This window comes from Aethalodelphis obliquidens, unplaced genomic scaffold (genome assembly GCF_003676395.1).
Source record: "Aethalodelphis obliquidens isolate GAN/ISIS:26980383/991018 unplaced genomic scaffold, ASM367639v1 scaffold24, whole genome shotgun sequence".
NCBI lineage: Eukaryota > Metazoa > Chordata > Mammalia > Artiodactyla > Delphinidae > Aethalodelphis > Aethalodelphis obliquidens.
In genome coordinates, this window is record NW_020837968.1 from 12408297 (window position 1) to 12431175 (window position 22879).

General features: G+C 42.7%; 1 protein-coding gene across 3 annotated transcripts in view; it reads left to right on the plus strand.

The window, feature by feature from the left end:
• Positions 1 to 22879, plus strand: part of TGFB2 (transforming growth factor beta 2) — an 85171-nt gene that overhangs the window by 55697 nt on the left and 6595 nt on the right. For 2 of the 3 annotated variants that reach the window (XM_027122210.1, XM_027122211.1), the window contains 3 exons: positions 20005 to 20137; positions 20261 to 20371; positions 21890 to 22067. In XM_027122210.1, coding sequence (XP_026978011.1) covers positions 20005 to 20137; positions 20261 to 20371; positions 21890 to 22067 — 422 coding nt within the window. The remainder of the gene's footprint in view (positions 1 to 20004; positions 20138 to 20260; positions 20372 to 21889; positions 22068 to 22879) is intronic. The other variant, XM_027122212.1, reaches the window with a different exon arrangement.

The window sequence follows — 22879 nt, forward strand, 5'->3', positions numbered from 1 at the left end:
TAAGATCTTAATGCGCGTTCTAAGAGTATCAGACAGGGTCGTCTTTCTGTGTACCAGCCCCTCTGTTAAGCCCTTTATAAGTATTGCCTCCATTTGTATCCACAGCTCTCCTGTGAAGTTTGCATGATGAAGTATCTTTTTTTTCATTTATTGACATATAACAGACGTATAACATTGTATTAGTTCAAGGTGTACAACCTTGAATAATATTTCGATATATGTATATATTGCAAAATGTTCACCACAGTAGGTTTAGTTAACATGTACCACTTCACATAGTCACATTTTTTTTCCCCTTTGTGGTAAGAACTTTTAAGATTTACTCTCTTATTTCAAATATTTAATACACTATTACAAACTATCGTCACCATATTGTACATTACATCCCCAGAACTTATTCATCTTACAACTGGAAGTTCGTACCTTTAGACCACCTTCACTCATTTCAAATATTCTTTCTTCTACTGGATTCTTTCTCCTTTTTACAGAGAAAGATGCTGAGTCACAGAGAAATTAAGTCACTTGGCCAGGGTCACACAGCCAGGAGGAGGCAGGGCTGGGATCCAGGTCCAGTTCTGATTCTCAAGCACTCACTCTTCACCGCATTTGCTGTTTGTAGCAAATCCTTCCCTACCTCTTTGCCTCAATATCAGCCAGAATAGAAGAAAAATAAGAGAAACTAGGCCGGCCAGAGGGTGGAGTGGTATTAGGAGGGAAAGCAAAGACGGAGTTCTCTGAAAAAGCAGCTTGATCAAAGGTAGCCAGAGACATTGCAAGGTGATTTGAAAAATAAAAACAAAAACATGACTGCCTGTCCTCTTTTTTCTTCTTTCTCAATTAAGTCTCTCGTCCACGCCTCTCTGTGCAGATAGATTGTTCTCTCTGGCCCTGTTTCAATTACGCGACTTCAGTTAATTGAAGGCAAGGTCTGTTAGATTTTGTTGCCTGTAACGTAAGCTGCTAAGTCACCGTTATTCTTTGGCTTCTGACCTTGCTCCGAGGAGTGGCCTCTGATAGCGGGTTACTGATAGTTTGTCTTCCTCCCAGAGGCCGTCTCATCCCCGGGAGGGGATCTGTCCCTGGAGGCTGGTAATTCAGAGGACCTCAGTGAGGTCCTCAGTGGCTGTGTACCTTCCCAGAGGTTATTGCAGTGCTGGCCACCCCATGACACAAGCAGCAGGCTCTGCTCCAATTAAATCCACAATTGGAAAAGATACAGCCCCAAACAGAAGCTCATTGTATGGAGAACATGACCTTGGGCTTGTTCAGTGACACTGAACACGAGACCCAGGAAGGAGGTAGTTTTAGAGGAAAATAAGGAAGAATAACATCTCCTTATCTATCTGGAGCTCAGCTATGCAGCAATCTAACCTCCTGAAACACAGCCAAAGTCCAGGTAGTAAGTCAGAGAGATCCCCGAGCACCCTCACAGAAGACACAGCGCACACACACACACAGCTGACTCACCGGAAAGGCAGCCTTTGGTCCTCTCTGGGACCACAAGAAATTCGAAGCACTGGATTAGAAGGAGTGCTGGGGGAAGACACTCTGACAGGAGGAGATGACCCTTTAGACTTGAGATGTTTGCCTGTGCACCCCAGTAATGCCAGCCCAGACGATCAAGTCGTAGAATGCAGTGCCTGTATGGACAATTTTCCTAAAGCTTATCCTGTTTGTGGTTAACCCAGTCTTTATCTCTGTGGCACCTTATCTGGATTCTGACATCTGCTGGTGGCCTTTTTATTTGGAGTCCCATCTTTGGCTTGTTCTTCTCCAACTTGCCACTTGCCTTCCAGGCATTTGGAACTCTTTGTGGCCTTCAGTGATAAACTCCCTCTTCAAGTCTCAGGACAGAAATTGATGCTTACAGTAACGGCTTTCAATTATGCAGGTGAGGCTAAATTATATTCAGGTAACTGAATACGTGCCGTAAGGTACTAGAGGGTTTTCTAGGCAAAATTGCTGAAATGTTATTTTGAAAAATAAAATACTCAGTGCTTAAATGGGCAGACCTGTAGCTATGTGGAGAGCTCAACTATTCAGAAGAACAAAGTCTCTGAAGTTTCTAGATTCCCTTTGACTACTGTATTACTGGCCACAGGGTTGACAATCTGCTTCCTAGAGGAAGAGAGATAGGATGACTAGGAATAGGTTTTCAGGGTGTTTAGATGATTGTATGGATAATTTATTAGGATTCCTCAGGGCATCGGTTTTAAGCAGGGTGTGTGTGTGTGTGTGCGCGCGCGCGTGTGCGAGCTCACATGTGGGTGCAGGAGGTGCTTCCCCACCTCTGAATGCCCTGGGGGAGCTTCTACAAGGCCTGTCCACAGTCCCTTTCCTGGAGCTTCTGATTCTCCCTGGAGAGGAAAAGATTTGCCTCTGGACAGACGTGGTTTCGAAAAGCTCTCCTCACGATTCAGATATGATCATTCTCCATTCTCCATTGGGAATCACAGATTTAAGGCATATCCCAAGTTTGGGGGGTCATTCTGTCCCCTAAAATGTATATGGGTCCTCTTTCTAGAGTCCGAATCCCAGGCTAGAAAGACCTAAGATAGCATTTCCAGGAGTGAGTTCCGAGTTAGTTTTGTCCAGGGCTGTGCATCTGTTGATTTCTCCCTGCCTGGGAGAGTCAGGATACCCGAGCTTCTGTGGAAATCATGTTTAGTTTGGCAAGGCGACTCTCACTCTTCTCCCCTCTACAGAATCGTCTGTCAGAGCTGTGATGAATGGTGGTAATATAAAACCACACTGTCCTCCTGCTACCTCTGACTTCTGTTATGTGAGCAGGCTCTAAAGAGCATATACTGGTGTGATCATAGTATGACTTCAGATGTACACCAGTATCAGAGGGACTACGAAAGGGATAAAGCCTTCTGATAGGAAGGGAAAGAGGGCAAAAAAGAGGAAAACTGAACATTTTTCCAAATAGGAGTGACCCTTACCGTATTTTTAGAGATTTATGACAAAGGCAGCCTTTATTGAAATACGCTCCGATAGAGCTCCAGTGCTCTGGGAATGCTTTTGAACCTACTAATATTTAGTGGAGCTCTCAGCGCATTTGGAAGACGGAATACATCTTTCTCTGATTAAGTTGTGCTTGTATTTATGATTAAAATCATGCCCAGAGTTATAGAGGGAAAAAAAATAGGAGAGGGGAATCTTCTTCAATTGAATATCACCAACAAGAGCAAGGGTGTCTGCCGTCTTGGAGGGGGCTCAGCCCCCAATTTCACAAGCAAAGAAATTAATAACTTACGTAAGGGTGCCCATGACCTTGTGGCCGTGTGAGACCACCAAAAGCTACTTACGTTTAGGGGTGCTGACCTCAGGGGGCCTTGGAAATCCCAGCTATTTCTAGCTTCCTCTCACCAAGTTACACCCTTTTCACGCTTATTTCCCAATTCTTTTTTTTTTTTAATTGAAGTATAGTTGATTTACAATGTTGTGTTAGTTTCTGGTGTACAGCAAAGTGATTCAGTTATATATATATATACTTTTATATATATACTTTATATATATATATATATATAATATATATATATATATACTTTATATATATATATTATTTATATATATATATATATATACTTTTTCAGACTCTTTTCCCTTATAGCTTATTACAAAATATCAAGTATAGTTCCCTGTGCTATACAGTAGGTGCTTGTTGGTTATCTATTTTATATATAGTAGTGAGTATGTGTTAATCCCAAACTCCTGATTTATTCCTCCCCCGCTGCCTTTCCCCTTTGGTAACCAAAAATTTGTTTTCTCTGTCTGTGGGTCTATTTACTGTTCATTTAAAACTTTACCACCTCTAGGATAATAAGATTTGTACCTTTGTAATATTTCGATGATCTAGTCACTGTATAACAAACTACCCCCAAATTTCATCGCCTCAAATATCCATTATTTTATTGACTTTTAAGGGTCAGAAGCTTGGGCGAGACTTGGCTGGGCTGTTCTTCTGCTCCATGTGACTTTGACTGGGGTCACTTGATGGTATTCAGGTAGCAGCTGGTCTGGTCTGGAGGATCTGTGATGAGTTTGCTCATAAGCTTGGGGCTTGGATGGGATGACTGAGCCCCTCCTCCTCTCTAAATGGTTTCAGGATGTATCCACGCATTCTTCCCAGAAGAGTAGTCAGGCTTTTTACATGAGGCTCAAGGGACCAAGTGTCCAAGGTGGAAGCTGCCAATCGGCTTAAAAACAAAGCCCAGAACTAGCAGAGCATCATTTTCACCTTATTCTATAGATCAAATGACCTACAGCCCAGCCCGGATTCAAAGGGAAAGGAAATAGACCCCAACTCTTGATGGGAGGAGAGTCAAAGAAGTTGCAGCCATCTTTAGTCTGCCACACTAACCCACGGTATGGCCTCGTAGTGAGCAAACTCCAAGTGGGCACCTCCTAGTGTTGGCGCCAGAACTGCAGCCAGCCATCTAGAGATAAATCAGACTCAGACTCTGCCTTCCAGTTGCTCAGGGTCTGGTGGAGGAACAGACGTGTAAACGGTGTCCCAACGGTACCGTCTTTCCACTAACAGAGACATACCCAAGGGACTCCTAGAACAAAATTTGGAGAATCCAGAGGAATGCCTCAGAACTCATTCCTTCCAGAAAGGGAGCTGTGGGAATTTGAGGGCAGTCTTGTTTGGACTCCTTGGGTAGACAGGCAGATAATTCCAATACACCGTGTGCCTGACTCAAGAGATTTCTTTGAGCCCAACAACATTTATCGCAGGAATATCTGAATGCATCAGATTGAGATAGGAGCAGGTTTGGTTAGCTACTATGCGCAGCATTTTCTTTCATTCACTCGTTCACTAGTCACCCTTAATGAGACAGCATGGTGTAGTGTTCACTGGTATGGGCGTTGTGATCCAAGTTTTTTTTTTTTTAATAGTTCCAATTCACTTGCTGTTTATTGTAAGGGTGAAATAAAACAGTGTATATGACTGTCAGATGGAGAGTTGGCAGTCAACCTAGTTTAGTTCCCTTCCTTCCTCGTCATCTCTTAGATTTTGACTTCTAAGTCTTTGATTCCCCCAAGACGAAGAGCTCTCTACAGAATTACCTGCCAAAGTCAGTTGCCAGGTTATCATTCGATTAATTTATTAGCTTGAGACCACTAAAAAAAACCATGCAAAAGAACTCCCTGGGAGGCAATGCGATATACTGGGTTCATACCTCCTACGTCATACATCAGGAGAAAAATGTCACCTTCTCACATGGGGCTGGTGTGAGGCCACAAATGTTGGTGTCAGATCTTGGTAGAATACAGTCTGCTGGTAGCTGCCTATTAATCAGTAGAAGATAAACGTGCTGGGATGAAACAAGCTCTGTGGATTTCCAAGGCACCTTAGATTTCCCGACCATGGCTTTAAGAGGGGCAATGGTGGTGTTTATTTTTGTAGAGGTAGGACGTCCAGTTTCAGTTGAAGTCACCTTTGCCTTAACAAAGGAACTCCCACCTCTACAGAATACTCTATCAGACCTCTGATGAACAAAAGTAAAATAAGATCTGTCCTCCTGCTTTTTCTGACCTCGTTCTTTAATCCTTGAGGTTGATTGATGTATTTATTTATTTTGGCTGTGCTGTGCAGCACGCGGGATCTTAGTTCCCCGACCAGGGATCAAACCCGTGCCCCTGCCGTGGAAGTGCGTAGTCCTAACCACTGGACCGCCAGGAAATTCCCAATCCTTGGATTTTAATGCCTAGTTGGATTTGCATTTGTACAGTAATCGGTTTGTCAAATGTGATGAAATCTCATCTTTAGAGATCCCTTGCAAGGCTATACAAGACAGCGGCTAAATCCTAAGTCATTTATATCCATTTATCTTTGGCTTCAAGCTGTATAGTCCATATGAAATGATTTTTCAGATTTGAGGGTGAAAGAGTGAATTGATGTTTACGGAACAAAATAAGTAAACAAAGATTGTAGTGGGGAGGAGCGAATCCCCAGCTACTTTTAATGGACATTGTATCTCATCTCCCCGAAAGATTTTAAACGATGCGCACCCCTAAGGCTTTACAGTGATAATTCAAGGTAGATGGCCTTGGCCTGCTTTTTATTTATTATTTATTTATTTATTTTTGGCTACACTGGGTCTCTGTTGCTGTGCGCGGCTTTCTCTAGTTGCAGCGAGCGGGGGCTACTCTTTGTTGAGGTAGGTGGGCTTCTCATTGCGGTGGCTTCTCTTGTTGCGGAGCACGGGCTCTAGGCGCACGGGATTCAGTAGCTGTATCTCGCGGACTCAGTAGTTGTGGCTCGCGGGCTTAGTTGCTCCGCGGCATGTGGGATCTCCCCGGACCAGGGCTCGAACCCGTGTCCCCTGCATGGGCAGGCGGATTCTTAACCACTGCGCCACCAGGGAAGCCCTGGCCTGCTTTTTAAGGGACTCTAAAGCTGCAAAATGAAGGGTGAGGTTCCTGTCACTGCAAGGACCACAGCACTAGTGGGGTTAATGAAAATTAACCTTTTCCTAATCCCAAACACGTGCGCATGCACATGCGTATATGTGCCCTTGTACACGCGCACGCGTGCACACACACAGAGGTCAGCTTTCATTTCTCATATTGCCCAAGGGTGTGTAAAATATAAAGAGGTCAGCCAAGAAACCCGACTGTCTGTTAGATTTGACTTGCAAAGAGTGCTACTGAAAAAAAACATTTATACTGAGCTCCTGTTGTCCAGAATTTTACAACGTACAATCCCCTTAATACTGATCCTAACTCTGGCGCCACGTTGGAGACACACGAGGTATAGTAACCCACTTTAAAAAAAGCCGTGAGGTATAATAAACACTTTGTTTGTACAAGGCTATTAACGTCTCAGGTTTTTGCAAACTGATCGAATGACATGCTCGCCTCGTAAGGAAAATTGGATGGTTATCATTTGCATTAGGTTATGACGTTACCCAAAGCCTGTGAACGCTGTGAGCAGAAGGGACCCCAAAAATGGTGTGAACAGTAGTCCCTCCCCACTGTATTCAAAGAACTGTTCATAATCGTGCAATGGTAACTAATAATTCTCTGTTCTTTTTTTTTTTTTTTTTGCGGTACGCGGGCCTCTCACTGCTGTGGCCTCTCCCGTTGCGGAGCACAGGCTCCGGACGCGCAGGCTCTGCGGCCATGGCTCACGGGCCCAGCCGCTCCGCAGCATGTGGGATCTTCCCGGACTGGGGCACGAACCCGTGTCCCCTGCATCGGCAGGCGGACTCTCAACCACTGCGCCACCAGGGAAGCCCATCTCTGTTCTTTTGCGTAGCGTGGCTCAGTAACCGTGTTGAGAATTATCGCTAACCCATGCAGTGCTTACTGTCTGCTGGGCACTATTTTAAGTGCGTTATAAAGATTGATTCATTTAATCCTTATAATAACCTTATGAGGTGGTTACTATTATTATCTTCATTTTACAGATGAGGAAACTGAGGCACAGAGAGGTTGAGAAACTTGCCCAGGCCACACGACTTGGAAGAGGCAGAGACAGGATTCTAACGCAGGCAGTCTGGCCCCAAAGGCCACGCTGTTGGCTGCTTTGCCCTACTGGTAGGAGGAGTCCAGGGTTTGGAGTTGGGCTAGTGTGAGTTCCAGGTGTGGCTTTCCCCCTTGGGGAGTCTAAGGAAGTCACATCACCGAGATGATTTCTGTATCAGTAAAATGTGGATAAAAGCACCTAGTTGACAAGGATTTTGTAAGGCATAGAGAGAATGCATGGAAACTCCTAGCACAATATTAGTCGACTCAATGGTTACTATTATTATGATTAGTATTGTTTCCAAAGCACTGACTTTGAACTTTTATCAGAAACACTCTCTTAAATTTACGATCTGCTCCAAATCTCTTAGGAATGATGACTCACCTTAGCCCCTAGTGCTGCAGGTCCTGGGTTTGCAGTGACTGCCCCAGAACTTAGCTTCAGGACTTCCTTAGATAAGATTTTCAACTCACTCTGTGTGTGGTGGTCTTATTCAATTGCTGGTGAGTAGCTCTGGGTTGGAACGAAGAGGAACACTGCAGCCAGTCAGCCCTGGGTTCACCTTTCACCTTTTTTATTTAGTAGCTTTCTGGTCTTACAAATCACTCATCTCTCTGAGCCTCAGATTTTCTTCATCGCCTGGAGGTTGACAGTTCTTGTCTAATGAGTTGCTGTGAGGAGAACACAGCTGTAAAGTGTCTGGCACGTTGGCTGAGTCAGGAGTGGATATTTTCACCAGGGTTTTGCTGGTCATGTAGAACATGGTTTATACTTCCCCTAGAGGGGGTTTGTGATGGTAACACTACTCCATGATGATGTCAGTTGTCTCTGCTTGGATGATGTCATTCATCTCTGATTGGATGAGGTGTCATCTGACCCATTTCCGGGGATCAGTGGAGCAGAGCAGGATTATGGGAACAGCCGTGGTGTTAGCGTTCTGGGTCTTTGCTTTATCAAAACTCCAAGGGCAGCTGCGATGAGTTGGGGGCTGTGATGTGTCTTGCTTTTCTTTTTTGCAGAAACCATTACAGAGTGACTGACCCCAGTGGGGATGTCTTTTTACCTCATCCCTGGCCCCATAACTACCTCTGCCTGCCTCACCACCACACGACTAGGCTTGACACCTGCTTCCTGGATTGATTTCAGTAGTTTTATTTCCATCTTGTAAATGTCTGTCAACTTTGCTATAACTCCACCAGGGCAAAAGTTGTTCCAAGGGAGGATATCTGTTTATTTCCTGATAGCAAGAGTAATCAGAATATTTGGGGGGAACTTTGGGTTCTAGAACTGTGTTCACAGCCTACAAATACATAATTGAGAATTCCTTCAACGAGGACAAATCTGGATTTTTTGAAAGGTACTATTGGCTTTTTAAAACTGCCAAAGTTCTAAATAAGAGGAACATAAAAAGTAATTAAGTTGATTTTCCTATGTAATGGCAGTTTTTCAAAGATGGAACCGAAATCCAACCACTTCTCACATCTCTGCTGCTACTACCCTGGTCCCAGGGGTTCTTGTCTCTTGCTTGGGCTTTTGCAGTGGCCTCGTCTCGCTGTTTGCACCTGGCCACCTTCGAGGCTGTTTGCAACACAGCAGTGAGGGCGATCTCTGCCGAGAGGTTGGTCCGATCCAAATCCCCTGGTCAGAGCCCTGTCGTGGCTTCTTACCTCACTCCGCGTAGGAGCTAAAGGCCTTCTTGTGCCTTAGGCTTTCCCTGGCCTATTGCTCACTCGCCCCCGCCAGCCGTGACTTCCCCCACTCAGGGGGCTCCCCCATCCTGGCCTCTTTGCTGTTCCTCAGACACCCTGGGCTCACCCCCTTCTAAAGCCTGTGGCTGCCATTCCCTCTGCCTGCAGTGCTCTGTGGCATTTTCCAGAAGGCTCCCTCTCTTCATTCCTTCAGATCTTTCCTCGAATGTCACCTGCCCAGATACCTTCCTAGCCAACCTGTCTGACATCTCAGGGTCCCTCTTCCCAACACTTCCCGTCCCTGTTCTCCACATTTCTCCTCCATACTCTTGTCACATGCTATACTTGATCTTCTCCACCTTCATCTTGTTTATGGTCTTGTCTCCACCTCTAGAGATAATCTCCCTGAACAGCACCTGGTGCATAGATGATGTTCAATAAATGTCTTTGAATACATTGAAGAAACATTTCAAAATAAGATTTAAGTACAAGGAATATATATATTTATAACTGCATCACTTTGTTGTACACCTGCAACTAACACAACATTATAAATCAACTAGACCCCAATAAAAATTTTTAAAAAAAGAGTTAAGTACAAGGAACATTGTGGAAATAAGCGTGTAACATCATCAGGGGACTCTCGAGAAACATCAATTATTTGGATTTGGAAATTCTGCTAGGTTTGTTTTAAAGATACCTCTGTAGCTATTAATGAAGAAAGAAATGTTGATAGCTACCCATTTTCTGTTACTTATTCAGAGCTACTTCTGGTTAAGTGAATAATAACCATGTAAGAAAAATACATATATATATATATATATATATATAATAGAGTAATGAAACTGATACTCTTGGGTAACCCATAAACACGGTAGGAAAACCATGCTCTTTATTTTTTTAGATTCATTTCTTTAGATGTGTGGCACATGCCTCTTTCCTTGCCTGTGCGGATGTGACTTGTGTCTGGTTGAATCGTTTACTCTGCTGTGTGATTTATATCTGATGCTCTTGTGAATGAGGTCGAGCTGCAGCATCACAGAGACTTCCGTTTACACAAAGGACTCCTTCATCCCTCAGACCTGTAGCGATGCATTTGCTTGTTCATGCACATGTGCAGTCAGCACAAAGGCCCGTGTGTGGAGAATGAAAAAAGTGAAGGAAAAAATAGGGAATCATGAGGTGTTTTCATCACAGAGGAGAGGCTTTCCTGTGTGTGTGTGTGTGTGTGTGTGTGTGTATGCATGTAGCTTGCTGGTGTCATTTCCATAAAGGTCATTAAAGACCTCTGTCTGCCGTACTTTTACTGCACATGGATCTGTGTAATACAGAAACATACCAATGTACATAACGTTGTACTGTAACGAGAAAGAGTTAATATCGGGACATAATAATGTAGATATATCAGCTCCAAAGAGACTGTATTTTTAATGTGAGTCTTTCTTTGGAAGCTGATGTGTATTCCATAAGTGTGCTATGCAGGCTCTCGTGAAGCCCTTGTGAAGTATGCATTCCTTACGACCTCTTAGAGGGATGCAGTCATAAAGGAGCCGCAGGACGTGGTAATGGGAGAAGTAGGATAAGAGCTGGGTCTGTTAGGCCACTTTCCGAAGGATAATCATGCAGTGTGTCAGTTTGTTAGACACGCCCAAGGTGACCCAGCGCCGTTCAAGGAGGCTGCAATTAAACAGGGACAAAGGGCTATGTTTATGCCTCAGTGGAAGAGAAGCCGTTTACCCAGTTCTGATTCTAAGACCACACTTTCTAGTACTTGGAAATTCTACTTTCTTGCTTTTTCTCATCATTTTCATTCCCACAACAAAATATGTTAAGTAGAAAGGGTAAAATACGTATAAAATTTTTACATTGTCAGGTGATTCTTTGTCATCATAGATAGATAGATACAGATATGGATATATAGCTATAGATGTCTGTCTGTTTATCTATGAAGTCTCTGTGAGGTGAATGTCCATGTGTATGTGTAAAATTCTGAGAAGTCGTTTCTATCACTATAAATGACTGATTGTTCAGGGGCTTGTATGTCACTTGATCATGTATGTCTTTCTAATGAAGTCTGTTAGTCAATAAGAATTTACCAAGGATGGACTGTGTAAACTACAGTGGAAAAAACTCTGTGGAAGAATAAAAAGGAGTGTTTTTTGCTTTGAAGAACTTCCCCGTCAGATCAAGCATCAGAACATACACATCCCACGGTAATGCATGAACACCTACTGTTATAGGTTGAATTGTGTCCCTTCAAAAAAGATATGTGGATGTCCTGACCTTCAGCATCCCGTAACGTGACCTTATTTGGAAACAGGCTCGTTGCAGATGTAATTAGTTAAATTAACATGAGGTTACACCGGAGTAGGGTAGGCCTCTACTCCTATATGGTCAGGGTCCTAAGAAGACAGGCATGTGCACATGCAAAGATGCTCAACGCCTCTAATTATTAGAGAAATGCAAATCAGAACTACAGTGAGTTATCACCTCACAGCAGTCAGAATGGCCATCATCAAGATGTCTACAAATAACAAATGCTGGAGAGGGTGTAGAGAAAAGGGAACCCTCTTGCACTGTTGGTGGGAATGTAAATTGGTACAGCCGCTATGGAGAACGGTATGGAGGTTCCTTAAAAAACTAAAAATAGAGCTACCATATGATCCTGCAGTCCCACTCCTGGGCATATATATGGAGAAAACTCTAATTGGAAAAGATACGTGCACCTCAGTGTTCATAGCAGCACTATTTACAATAGCCAAGACACAGAAGCAACCTAAGTTAACACTGACAGATGAATGGATAAAGAAGATGTTGTACATATATACAATGGAATACTACTCAGCCATAAAAAAGAATGAAATAATGCCATTTGCAGCAACATGGATGGACCTAGAGATGATCATACTGAGGAAGTGATGGTTTATGTTTGCCTGACTTCAAAGCCTATGAGCCTTTTCCCTACACTAATGATTTCCAAAGGCACTTGGCAAGCACCATGGGTTCTTCAAAGAAACCTAAGGAACCACAGAGGGTATGGAATGGGTCGGCAAAGATGGGCAGGACTCTGGCTTCAACTGGGCCTCACATCTTATGTACACTAGTGAAGTTCTACTTTGTTCTGCTGTATACAACACAAGACAGGGTGTTGATTAAAGAAAACAAGGCCAACCAGAAAAGAAGTAACTATGGATACAGCACCAGGTTATGGCTTTGGCTCTATACAATTTAATACTGTTATCATCAAGCTGATGAAGACATTGCATGCACAGCGGTTGATACTGTGGCAAGGATAGTTTAGAGGTTGAAGAGCAAACAAGGTTCAGAGAGATTCTAAAATGCTAAAAACCCAGCTCTGATAAGAAGTTCAAAGTTAACGGAGATATATGTGGAATTTGCATTTAGGTTCAAAAATGAATTGCGTCAATATAGACTAGAACAGTAGTTCTCCGAGTGGCCCTTAGACCAGCAGTTTGTGCATCACCTAGGAACATGTTAGAAATGCAAATTCTTGCGCACCAGCTTCATCCCTATTAAATCAGAAGCTCTATAGATGTTTTCATAAGCCCTCCAGATGTGTCTAATGCAGGCTAAAGTTGGAGAACCACTAGTTAGAAAAACTAACCTTCCTTCTCTCTTTGCCTTCCTTCATTTCTTTGTCTTTATTCCATGTCCTTCCCAAGAAAGGACTTGGGGTGGGAAATCTGACTTAATGATTTGTGTAAGAACAAAGGTTTTATTTTACAAGAAGTTTGGAATCAATGGTGTGATGTGGCTCCTGCCCAAAATAAATAGTTTGCATTAAAAATAGTGACCAGAACAAGGGAAGCATGAGGCTCCCCCCTCCCCATTTGGCATATTCTGTGTATTTGCCATATTCTGCTAGACTGTACCTTGAATCTGTTGAGGAACTGATTTTAAGAGGGACATTGAAAAAGGGCTTGACAAGGGTGGAAAGCACCACAAACCTTGTCTTGAAGGAAGAAGTTGGGGGAAGCCATCTCCTGTGATGGGGGGCTGACATAGAGAAGAAACAGAATTTTTCATCTTGTTCCAGATAGCAAAATATGTACAATGTTCAAAAGCCCCCTCAACTGGTATGAACAGGGCAAGATGTTTCCAGACTTTTCCTACAGGGCTTTGGTAACCCAGGTAAGTCCTTCAGGCTTCTTCTCCTCCTGCTGTAGTATTGAGATAATAAGGGCTAGGATATCTACCTCACAGTGTTTTGTGAAGACTGAAAAATGTGAAAATGTTTCACATTTTTGAAAAGCTGACATCATTGTATGAAGATGAGGCGATGGTACTATTATTAACTAAGACCAGTTGATAGAAGGTTTAAGTCCAAGATAAAGAAAAATTTCAACCTGCCAGTTGGCCCAAAGTGGGATGATCTTTTTCAACAAGTAGCAAGTTCACTGTCATGAGAGATCTTCAGATAAAGCCAGAGATGTTAGAGGATGAATTGTCTTGAGTTGGAGAGACGGCCCCTAAGTGCCTCACTGACACGTGTTTCATGACACGGACGTTAGTGCGTGAGATGAGGCAGATCTAAGAGAATGGTGCTCAGAGCCAGCGGAGTGAACATTTAATTCAGCATTTCCTCATCACTCCGTGCACACCACTGCAAACATTTTAAACCCTGAAATATATTTAAACATTAAGTACATTAAAAACATTTCAAAGGAACAAGATGGGCCCACACTTGTTAAGCTGGTGTCAGTTTTTCTCTCCAGCCCTATTGTTAAATTTCTCTTTCCATTAGAAGTCTGGTTGAATGGGCCCCTGGGTCCTTCTGTAGATCTGTTGATGTCTGAATATGGAAAGTAAAATCGAATCCCCAATGCTTTCTTATAGCTTTTTGCGATGTCTCATAGGAATGGAAGAGGTGTCTTTCACGAGGTTTGAGCCAAATCCTGAGTTGATTTATAGCATTATTCCTTTAAGACTAAGCTCTCCTCTGGCTATAATTTTGCATCTAGAGTTCTGTTTCTTTTTTCTTTTTTTTTTTTTCTTTTGGCCCTAAACTATTGGGTAACATCAGCGACTTTTGCCTCTCTCCACTCCCTAATTGGCTGGTTTCCAGTGGCAGAGAGATGAATGGATCCTTTTGTGTAGGGAGTTTTGTAATTCAGGGAAGCACTGAGAGCTTTGCCAAAGGCGATATGTGGCTATTTTACACATATTACAGATAATGTGTATATATCAATAACGTAATGAAGGTACCATTCAAGCATGGCTGTGGGTGGTAGCAAGAGACAGCTAAATCTCATTTTTAATATATTAGAAGCTCTCTTCTAATTCAATCAGGAACAGTTGTTGTTCTGTTATTTAAAGACAAAAAAGTCAGTTCAAGCAGGGAATTATAAAAACATGAGTTGGGGGGCAAACTTTATATTTTAATTTAAAACATATGTATGTGTATATATGTGTACAACACACACACACAAACACAATTTAAATGCTGAGTTTTCTATAAAATACCGAGGACTTTTCATTGACTGTGGCTCTGCCTGTTGCAATCCACGTCTTATTTTTTGCCTAAACCACATCCATAGTGCATCATCAATACTTTCTAGTTTTTAGTTTCTTTGAAGAAGAGAGAGACGTTTCAGGACAATTGCTAAGCAAACCGAGTGCAGGATCCTTCTAGATTTTTAACATATGATTTCCTTCTCTGATAGTTATCTCTCCCACATCTAAAATTGGAAAAAAATATATATTGTGGTAAAATATACATAACATAAAATTTACCTTAACCATTTTTTAAAGTATACTATTCAGAGACATCAAGTAAATTTACAATGTTGTACAACCATCACTGCCATCCATTTCCAGAAATTTTTCATTATCCTAAATGGAAACTCTGTGCCCATAAAAAAAATAACTCCCCATTCCCATTACCCCCAGCCCCTGGTAACCTCTAATTCTACTTTATACCTTCATGAATTTGCCTATTCTAGTTATCTCATATAAGTGAAATCGTATAATATTTCTCCTTTTGTGTCTGGCTTATTTTACTTGGCATAAAGTTTACAAGATTCATCCATGCTGTAATATGTCAGCATTTCATTACTTTTCGTGGCTGAATAATATTCCATTTTATGTATATACTCCATTTTGTGTATCCATATATCTGTTGATGGACACTTGGGTTGTTTTCATCATTCAACTATTGTGATTAATGCTGCTATGAACATTGGTGTACAAGTATCTGTTTGAGTCCCTATTTTCAATTCTTTTGGGTATATACCTAGCAGTAGAATTGCTAGATCATATGGTAATTTCATGTTTACCTTTTTTGAGGACCCACCAAACTGTTTTTCAAAAACAATTTTTTTTTAAGCAACTTGTCTTTATGAAGACTTTCTAAGGCATTCAGCTTGGTTCTCACAGAAGCAACGGCTCTCTTTACATTTGGTCCTATATTTCATCAGTTTCTAGACCATCTAATTAACTTGTATAATTACAATATCATGGATTCCCTGGTGGTCCAGTGGTTAAGACTCCACACTTCCAATGCGGGGGGTGTGGGTTCGATCCCTGGTCGGGGAACTAAGATCCCGCATGCTGCGTGGTCAAAAAAATACAATATCAAGTCCAACTATCATAAACAGGTTTAGAAACATATACAATTGATACTTGCTAAGCATGCAACTCAACTGCTAAGACCAGAAGTCCTTGGAACATACTAGAGCGTAGCTTTCTGGCGATAAGCCCCAGGGTGCTCTGGGAATCAGCCAATACCTATTACAGAACAAATGGAGTATATTGGTTAATCTGTCCAGTCAAATGGAGGCCAGTTAAGAGAGCTTTTACCATTCAATTAAATTACCTTTGTCATGATAAGATATATAAAGGAATTTAGAAATGACTGTGGCTCTAGGAAAAAAAAAAAACAGCTGCACACCCAGGACTGTTAACATTCAATACACTTGTTGTTGGGAGACTGGAAAAAGGCACACAGCAAAGGCTAAAACAGAATGGGAAGTTGACCAAGGTGGTCATTTTTGTATCAACTCTTGAATTTAAGAAAGTTCTAATCGATAAGAGCCGTAGGTTAATTTTCTTCCCTTACAGCTTCACTTAGCGTGGGTGATAAATGGAAGATAAACAAAGAATAGGGAGATCATGCCTATTCTTAGAAAGAAAATACCTTTCAGGTTAAGATTCAAGACTTGAGGATATGGGGAGGGGGAAGGGTAAGCTGTGACAAAGTGAGAGAGTGGCATGGACATATATACACTACCAAACGTAAAATAGATAGCTAGTGGGCAGCAGCCGCATAGCACAGGGAGATCAGCTCGGTGCTTTGTGACCACCTAGAGGGGTGGGATAGGGAGGGTGGGAGGGAGGGAGACGCAAGAGGGAAGAGACTTGGGAACATATGTATATGTATAACTGATTCACTTTGTTATAAAGCGGAAACTAACACACCATTGTAAAGCAATTATACTCCAATAAACATGTTTAAGAAGAAAAAGACTTTGGGATGTGATTAGAAGGTTTTCTAGCCAGTTCTGAAATGAAATCACCAAGCTGTAGGAGGAGTACTTTTATACAGCATCATCCATCCTTGTTGGCGACCCAAATGATTAAAGGTTTGGGAAATTGCCCCTCTAAATATGGGCTAAAGGAACTGGGTTTATTTAGCTTAGAGAGGGAGACTGAGCATGCTGAGGGGGACTTAATAATAGTCTCCAAGAATATGAGGGATATTCTATGAGTGATGGAAAGCAGCTGTTTCCTGTTTCCACTGAGGGCTGGATAAGAAAGAATAGAGTTAAATTGCAACAAGTGGGTTTAAGAACTACTTGGCCATAAAGTTCAAGACAACAAACCCACAAGACCAAAGTCACTTCTCTGTTTCAGAATTATGTAGCTCACTAGCTATCTTTCTTGGGTGCTTTCAACTGGCCTGTTCTTGAACTAGTAGAAAGATATGGAGGACCTTTCACCTGTGTGAGAGTATGAAGTTGTCCAGTGTCAGAACCTACCCGTGTTCCGTGGCTGAGGAAGCACTTATCTTCTAAGGAGATTTAAAAAGAAAAGAAATTCAGGATCTCTTTGCTCCCCCTTCATCTGCTTTTAAAGCCAGATAATCTAGATCTGCTTCTTCTGTATGAGATGAAAACTTTCCATAGATTTGCCAGTGTGTGTTTTTTTCTGCCCACTTGGTCAATGTTGTCACGACTTTAAAAAAAGTTCTGTGTTTTTAGTGAGATTGTGTATACACATACATGTGTATACGTACATGTATATAGGCATGTGTGTATATATGGTGCCTTAAGATATGAGATATATACACATATATCTCATAGATATTGTAGATATTTGATATATGATATAGATATATATTTATCATATGTAATTAATTCAACAATGAAAGCAATGTTTCATTCTAGACAGTGTGTCTGTGCGTGTTAGGGATATGAAGATGAATAAGATATACACCATGGGGCTTCCCTGGTGGCGCAGTGGTTGAGAGTCCGCCTGCCGATGCAGGGGACACGGGTTCGTGCCCCGGTCCGGGAAGATCCCACATGCCGTGGAGCGGCTGGGCCTGTGAACCGTGGCCGCTGAGCCTGCGCGTCCGGAGCCTGCGCTCCGCAACGGGAGAGGCCACAACAGTGAGAGGCCCGCGTACCACACACACAAAAAAGATATACACCATGCTAATTAGGAACAAAGCAAATAAATACACAAAGCATTACGAAATAATGCATCATTCTAGAAAGTCAGGTAGGGGAAGAAATTTAAAGACAGAAAAGTGAGTTTGGGGAATGTTACTAGTCTTTAGTCAACGAGGCAGATGGAAATACCTGAAACAACTTCTCAACTATTGTTTCACCATTGTTATCCTGTGTTAGGTGAATTTTACCGTTTATTCTGAATTGGATAAAGGGGTGTCTTATTTGCCCAACTAGGAGTGTTTTCAAGGCAAGGTTTCATTTCCAGAGGATTGACTGCTGTTGGGTTATATCTGGAAAATTATAGGTTTTTATCAGCGTTAACTGTGTTTGTGTTCCACGTGGGATATTTTCATCTTGTACCAACATTTACTATAAGCTTATTAGAAATGTTTGCCTCTGTCTTTGAGTGTTCTCTGGCATCTGGGAAGCGGGGGGGTGGACCGTAATCCAGCCCTGACTCCCACAACTCTTTTGGTCTTCAGAAATCCAGAATTGAAGGAGGAAAAATGACCTGGGGTTGCTTTAAATCACTCATTCACTGTGAAGCTTTGGGCAAGTTACTTAACCTCTCTGAGTCTCACCTTCCTTCATCTACCCGACAAGAATGTTTTCAGGACTAAATTAAATGCAATAGTGTGCTCCAAGCTCAGAGCTCATGTGCCCAGCCCTTAAGTCATTGATTCACAAAGGGCATCTCTTGCCTATGGTAGCATCATGATTGCCTCTAGATTCTCTTCCCTCGTGGGCTTTGCTGGACCTTAGGGGCAGGTTTGTAGGGTAGGGTTGGTTTAAAATTCATGAAGGCACCCGAAGTCCAATTGTATGATTTTTTTCCCCTTTTCTATACTTACTCAATCCAGAAAAAAAAAGTCCACTATAATGCCAGATGTTCCAGGAAGCGTTTGTTGTCAAACTACTTGAAACAAATGATGTGCACACATGGAAGGAAAGTGCGTTGTAAAATCAGCAGGAAGATTATGCTTTTTTTTTTTTACAAGGTTTAAAGGAGAATAAATCAGTCTTCTAGATATGCAGGTAGTCATTTAATAGACGTTGATTAAATCGAGTGCTGTGCTTTGAAATGATATCAAATTGAAGACGTGATCCTTGCCCTGGGAGGGTTTATGAACTTGTTGGAGAGACCAAACATGTATATATGAAATGACCACAGAACGGTTAGACTCAATCTCAGGAAAGGAAGTATAAAACAACAGGGCTTGAGCCCGTAAGTACTGAGGAAAGGCAGGATACAGGTTTGGGTAGGGATTTAATATAGTTCTTGGAGACTTAAGGTCGTGGTTTGACGGGTTCATAAAACAGTATCGTTTAAAGACAGACAGAATTAAAAAAAAAAAAAAACCCCAACCTAAAATGTTCACTTCCTATAGAAACCTAAGAACATACTGCAGTTACTCTTAACTTATTTGAAATAAATGCATCCTTCTAAATTCTCAGCGTTCAGGCTGATTTCCTTTCAAACTCTCCCTCCACACTGTGCCAGACGGCTCCTGCCCAAATTTGTTCTTCGTCTGCGGGATATGGAATATCTTTATAAATCATAACAAGTCACAGGGAGGGTAAAAATCCCAGCTCGAGACCCACCTCAAAAGCTGAGGCGTGCCACGTATTTTAATGGCGGTGGATCTAGGAACCAAGGGTAGGACCTTTCTCTCTCTATTAGAAGAAGATTTATAATTCAGAGCCTTCTGAGGGTGAGCCTGGATCCTCTGACCTGGACCCAGCCTCCAGCCCGTCCCCACATCCCAGCTCCCCAAATGAAATAAGCAGGGAAGCAGGGCAACAAAACCATTAACTTAATAGCGTCGAATTTATGGCTGAAATCTTGCAAAGCTTATGTCAGCAGAGGAAAATAATTACTGTCACTTTCTTTGAGACACTTGGCTTTATGGTTCCTGTCACCTTTATCATAACACACAGCTGATTTAGTAGCTCTGTTTTTCATGGCAAATGGCCTGGTGTTATGTTTTTATGCATGTGGACATGCTAGTGAGATGACAATACATGGATAGACTGGGGTGGGACTAAATTTAGATAATGAACTGGAATACTGTTAATGGTTTGGGTTTAGTCATGCTGTCACTATGCCAGCTGAGCTTTTCTCACTTGCCCTTTCCTCCTCTAGATTCTCAAATCCAAAGATTTAACATCTCCAACCCAGCGCTACATCGACAGCAAAGTCGTGAAAACCAGAGCAGAAGGCGAATGGCTCTCCTTCGATGTCACTGATGCTGTTCACGAATGGCTCCACCATAAAGGTGACCACCGCCCTCTGTTCTCCTCCTTCGATGTTCAGTGATCCTAAGTTATTGCAAGTCGATTGCAGATTGAGGGGTATTACATGCACAGACAAATGACCTCCTTGACTTAATGTTTTCCAGACAGGAATCTGGGATTTAAAATAAGTTTACACTGTCCCTGCTGCACCTTTGTACCATCGAATAATTACATCATCCCCAACAAAAGTGAAGAACTAGAAGCGCGATTTGCAGGTAACTGAAACTGGGGAGTATGAGGTGGGGGAGGGAAGGGCCTCTGTTGATAATCTCCTGGGAGGATGAGGTCGGTTTGCATGTGAAAATGAGATTGCTGGGTGAGGCCCGGGGAGTTTCATTTGTTTGGGCAAAGCTATGGTTGGGGAAAGATATATGAAGGCAGAAAGGACTAGAAGAAAGGGATTCCTGCCCAGTTTACACTGCTCGATGCCCCGTGATGACTTGGCAGTACTAACTGACAGACTTACCAACCTTCCAGACTCTTAAATAGCCTGTTCAGCCCTTTATTCTTCACTTGAGCAAACCAACATTCCATCTATGCTAATAGTATAGAAGAAGATCACATGCATTCAAGGACATCCATTGATTATCCCCCCAAACCCAACGTCGTGGGGAAGCCACCACTGTTATCTCACAGAGGATGTCCTCTCCCACCACAGCCTCTGTAACTAACCTGACCTGTACCAGAACACACCCCCTTTTCTAGCTGGTGCCCAATATTCCAAGTGGCTTCCTTATCAGACTTTCATAATAGTTTATAAACACATAACAAGGTTTTAGTCGCCCCCTAGTCTTGCTTACCTTTTAGTAAGCTTCCTTTAGCCGAAAGTCAAAGAGAATGAGGAGATGCCAAGGGTTCAAGTCATGTCTTACGTTAGATAACAAGTCGTTGGAGGACGAGAGGTGAGGGGGGAGTCTGGACCTATTGCGGGTTCAGCACTGGCTCCACACCACCAGGTGAGGGAGCTGATGGCCCTGTCCTAACTCACCCCACCTGGGACCTCCATCCATTGGCAGAAGGCTCCAGTGGACCTTGCTCATGGAAAAATACTCCCAGCGGTCTAGAGATTATTTCAGTCTGTAACCTAGTCACGATTCTCTGGAGTATGGAGATTAAATGCTTAAGCTGGCAGTCTCCTGAGTGTGCTTTGGGGAGCTCGAGTTTCTCCATCTCAGATGGAATCAGGAAGGTGTTGAGGATATCACAAAATCAATGAAAAAACCCTTTCTTCACAGCTTCCCAAAGTAGCATTAGGTAAGGGTGGGTGACTTCTGTTTCACTTGAACCTCATTCACTGCAATTTAGTGTAAGTCTCAGTTTAGGTTCATCAGGGAAATCTTTTGACTTGAGCAGTCCTAGGAAGAGAGGGGACCAGCGGGTGACACGTCCTATGGCCGTGTCATCAGTCGTTGAGGCGTTGAGCACAGCCTACACTGAGGACTGACTAAAATAAACAGTCGAGATTGCCCTTGGACTAGGGGTCAGAGACTTCTTCTGTAGTGACTTTCACAACCAACAGGCCCTGCCTTGGACACTGAACTGCCTTCTGACAAGAGCCCCATTTAGCCGTGTTCCTTGTCACCTGCACTAGTCCTATCCACTGCCGTGGGGAGTGAGCCAGCTGCTGCTGCTGTGTGGTCATCACTGCTCTTTGTGACAATAGAAAAGATATGGCTGATTCTATCTGATGAAGGTGAAGCTAAATGTCTATTACCCGAATGCATTTTTTCAAGGTATTGACGGCACCTCCACATATACCAGTGGTGATCAGAAAACAATAAAGTCCACTAGGAAAAAAAACAGTGGGAAGACCCCACATCTCCTGCTAATGTTGTTACCCTCCTACAGACTTGAGTCACAACAGTCCAACCGGCGGAAGAAGCGTGCTTTGGATGCGGCCTATTGCTTTAGGTAAAGGAAATAAAAGGAAAACAAAAAGTAACTGTGTTTGTTTAACGTTTGTACTGCTTTTGCCCCCTTTTTTTTTTTTTTTTTTTTTTACTAAAAATGGACTGGAACTGCAACTCATTGCATAAAACCAGGACTAGAAAAGTTAGAGCCATCGTATTTCGTAACATCATCCTTTCCGGAGGTTGAAACAGTTATTTCTATGCTGTATTCATCAGTTCTTTAACAATGAATCTACTGTGAAGGGAGAAAACTAGCCCCCTGAACTTTTTCCCCAAATCCCTCCAAAGCACTTTGAGGCTGAAGGAGAAAAGGAGCTGTCTGTTCCCCAGAGCAAAGTTAGGTTTATTTGAGGTGCAGGATGGCGGGTCCCTGACTGGGGAGACTCACCACCTGTAGAAGCCTTCACTCTCCCTGCAAGGTACCCATGGTCAAACCTTCTTCACCGTAACAGTGATGAGAGAGACAGAAGAAGGATGCTGTTTGTCGTGTCTTTTACTAGAGAATATGAGAAGGGAGGGTAACATAAATTTATCTCCCATTTCCACATGAATTCATGGTGGGAAAGTGTGAATGTTTTTCTGTATTTTTTTCTTTTTCTTTTTTCTTTTGGCCATGCCACTGGTGCAGCTTGTGGGGGCCTTAGTGGCTTGCGGGGATCTTAGTTTCCTGACCAGGGATTGAACTCGTGCCCCCTGCATTGGGAGCGCGGAGTCCTAACCACTGGACCACCAGGGAGTTCCCCTTTTCTGTGGTTTCTTAGTAAGCGTGGTAGGAGCTGTGGGGTGGTGAGGGGTCCTCACTGATAAAGTGCT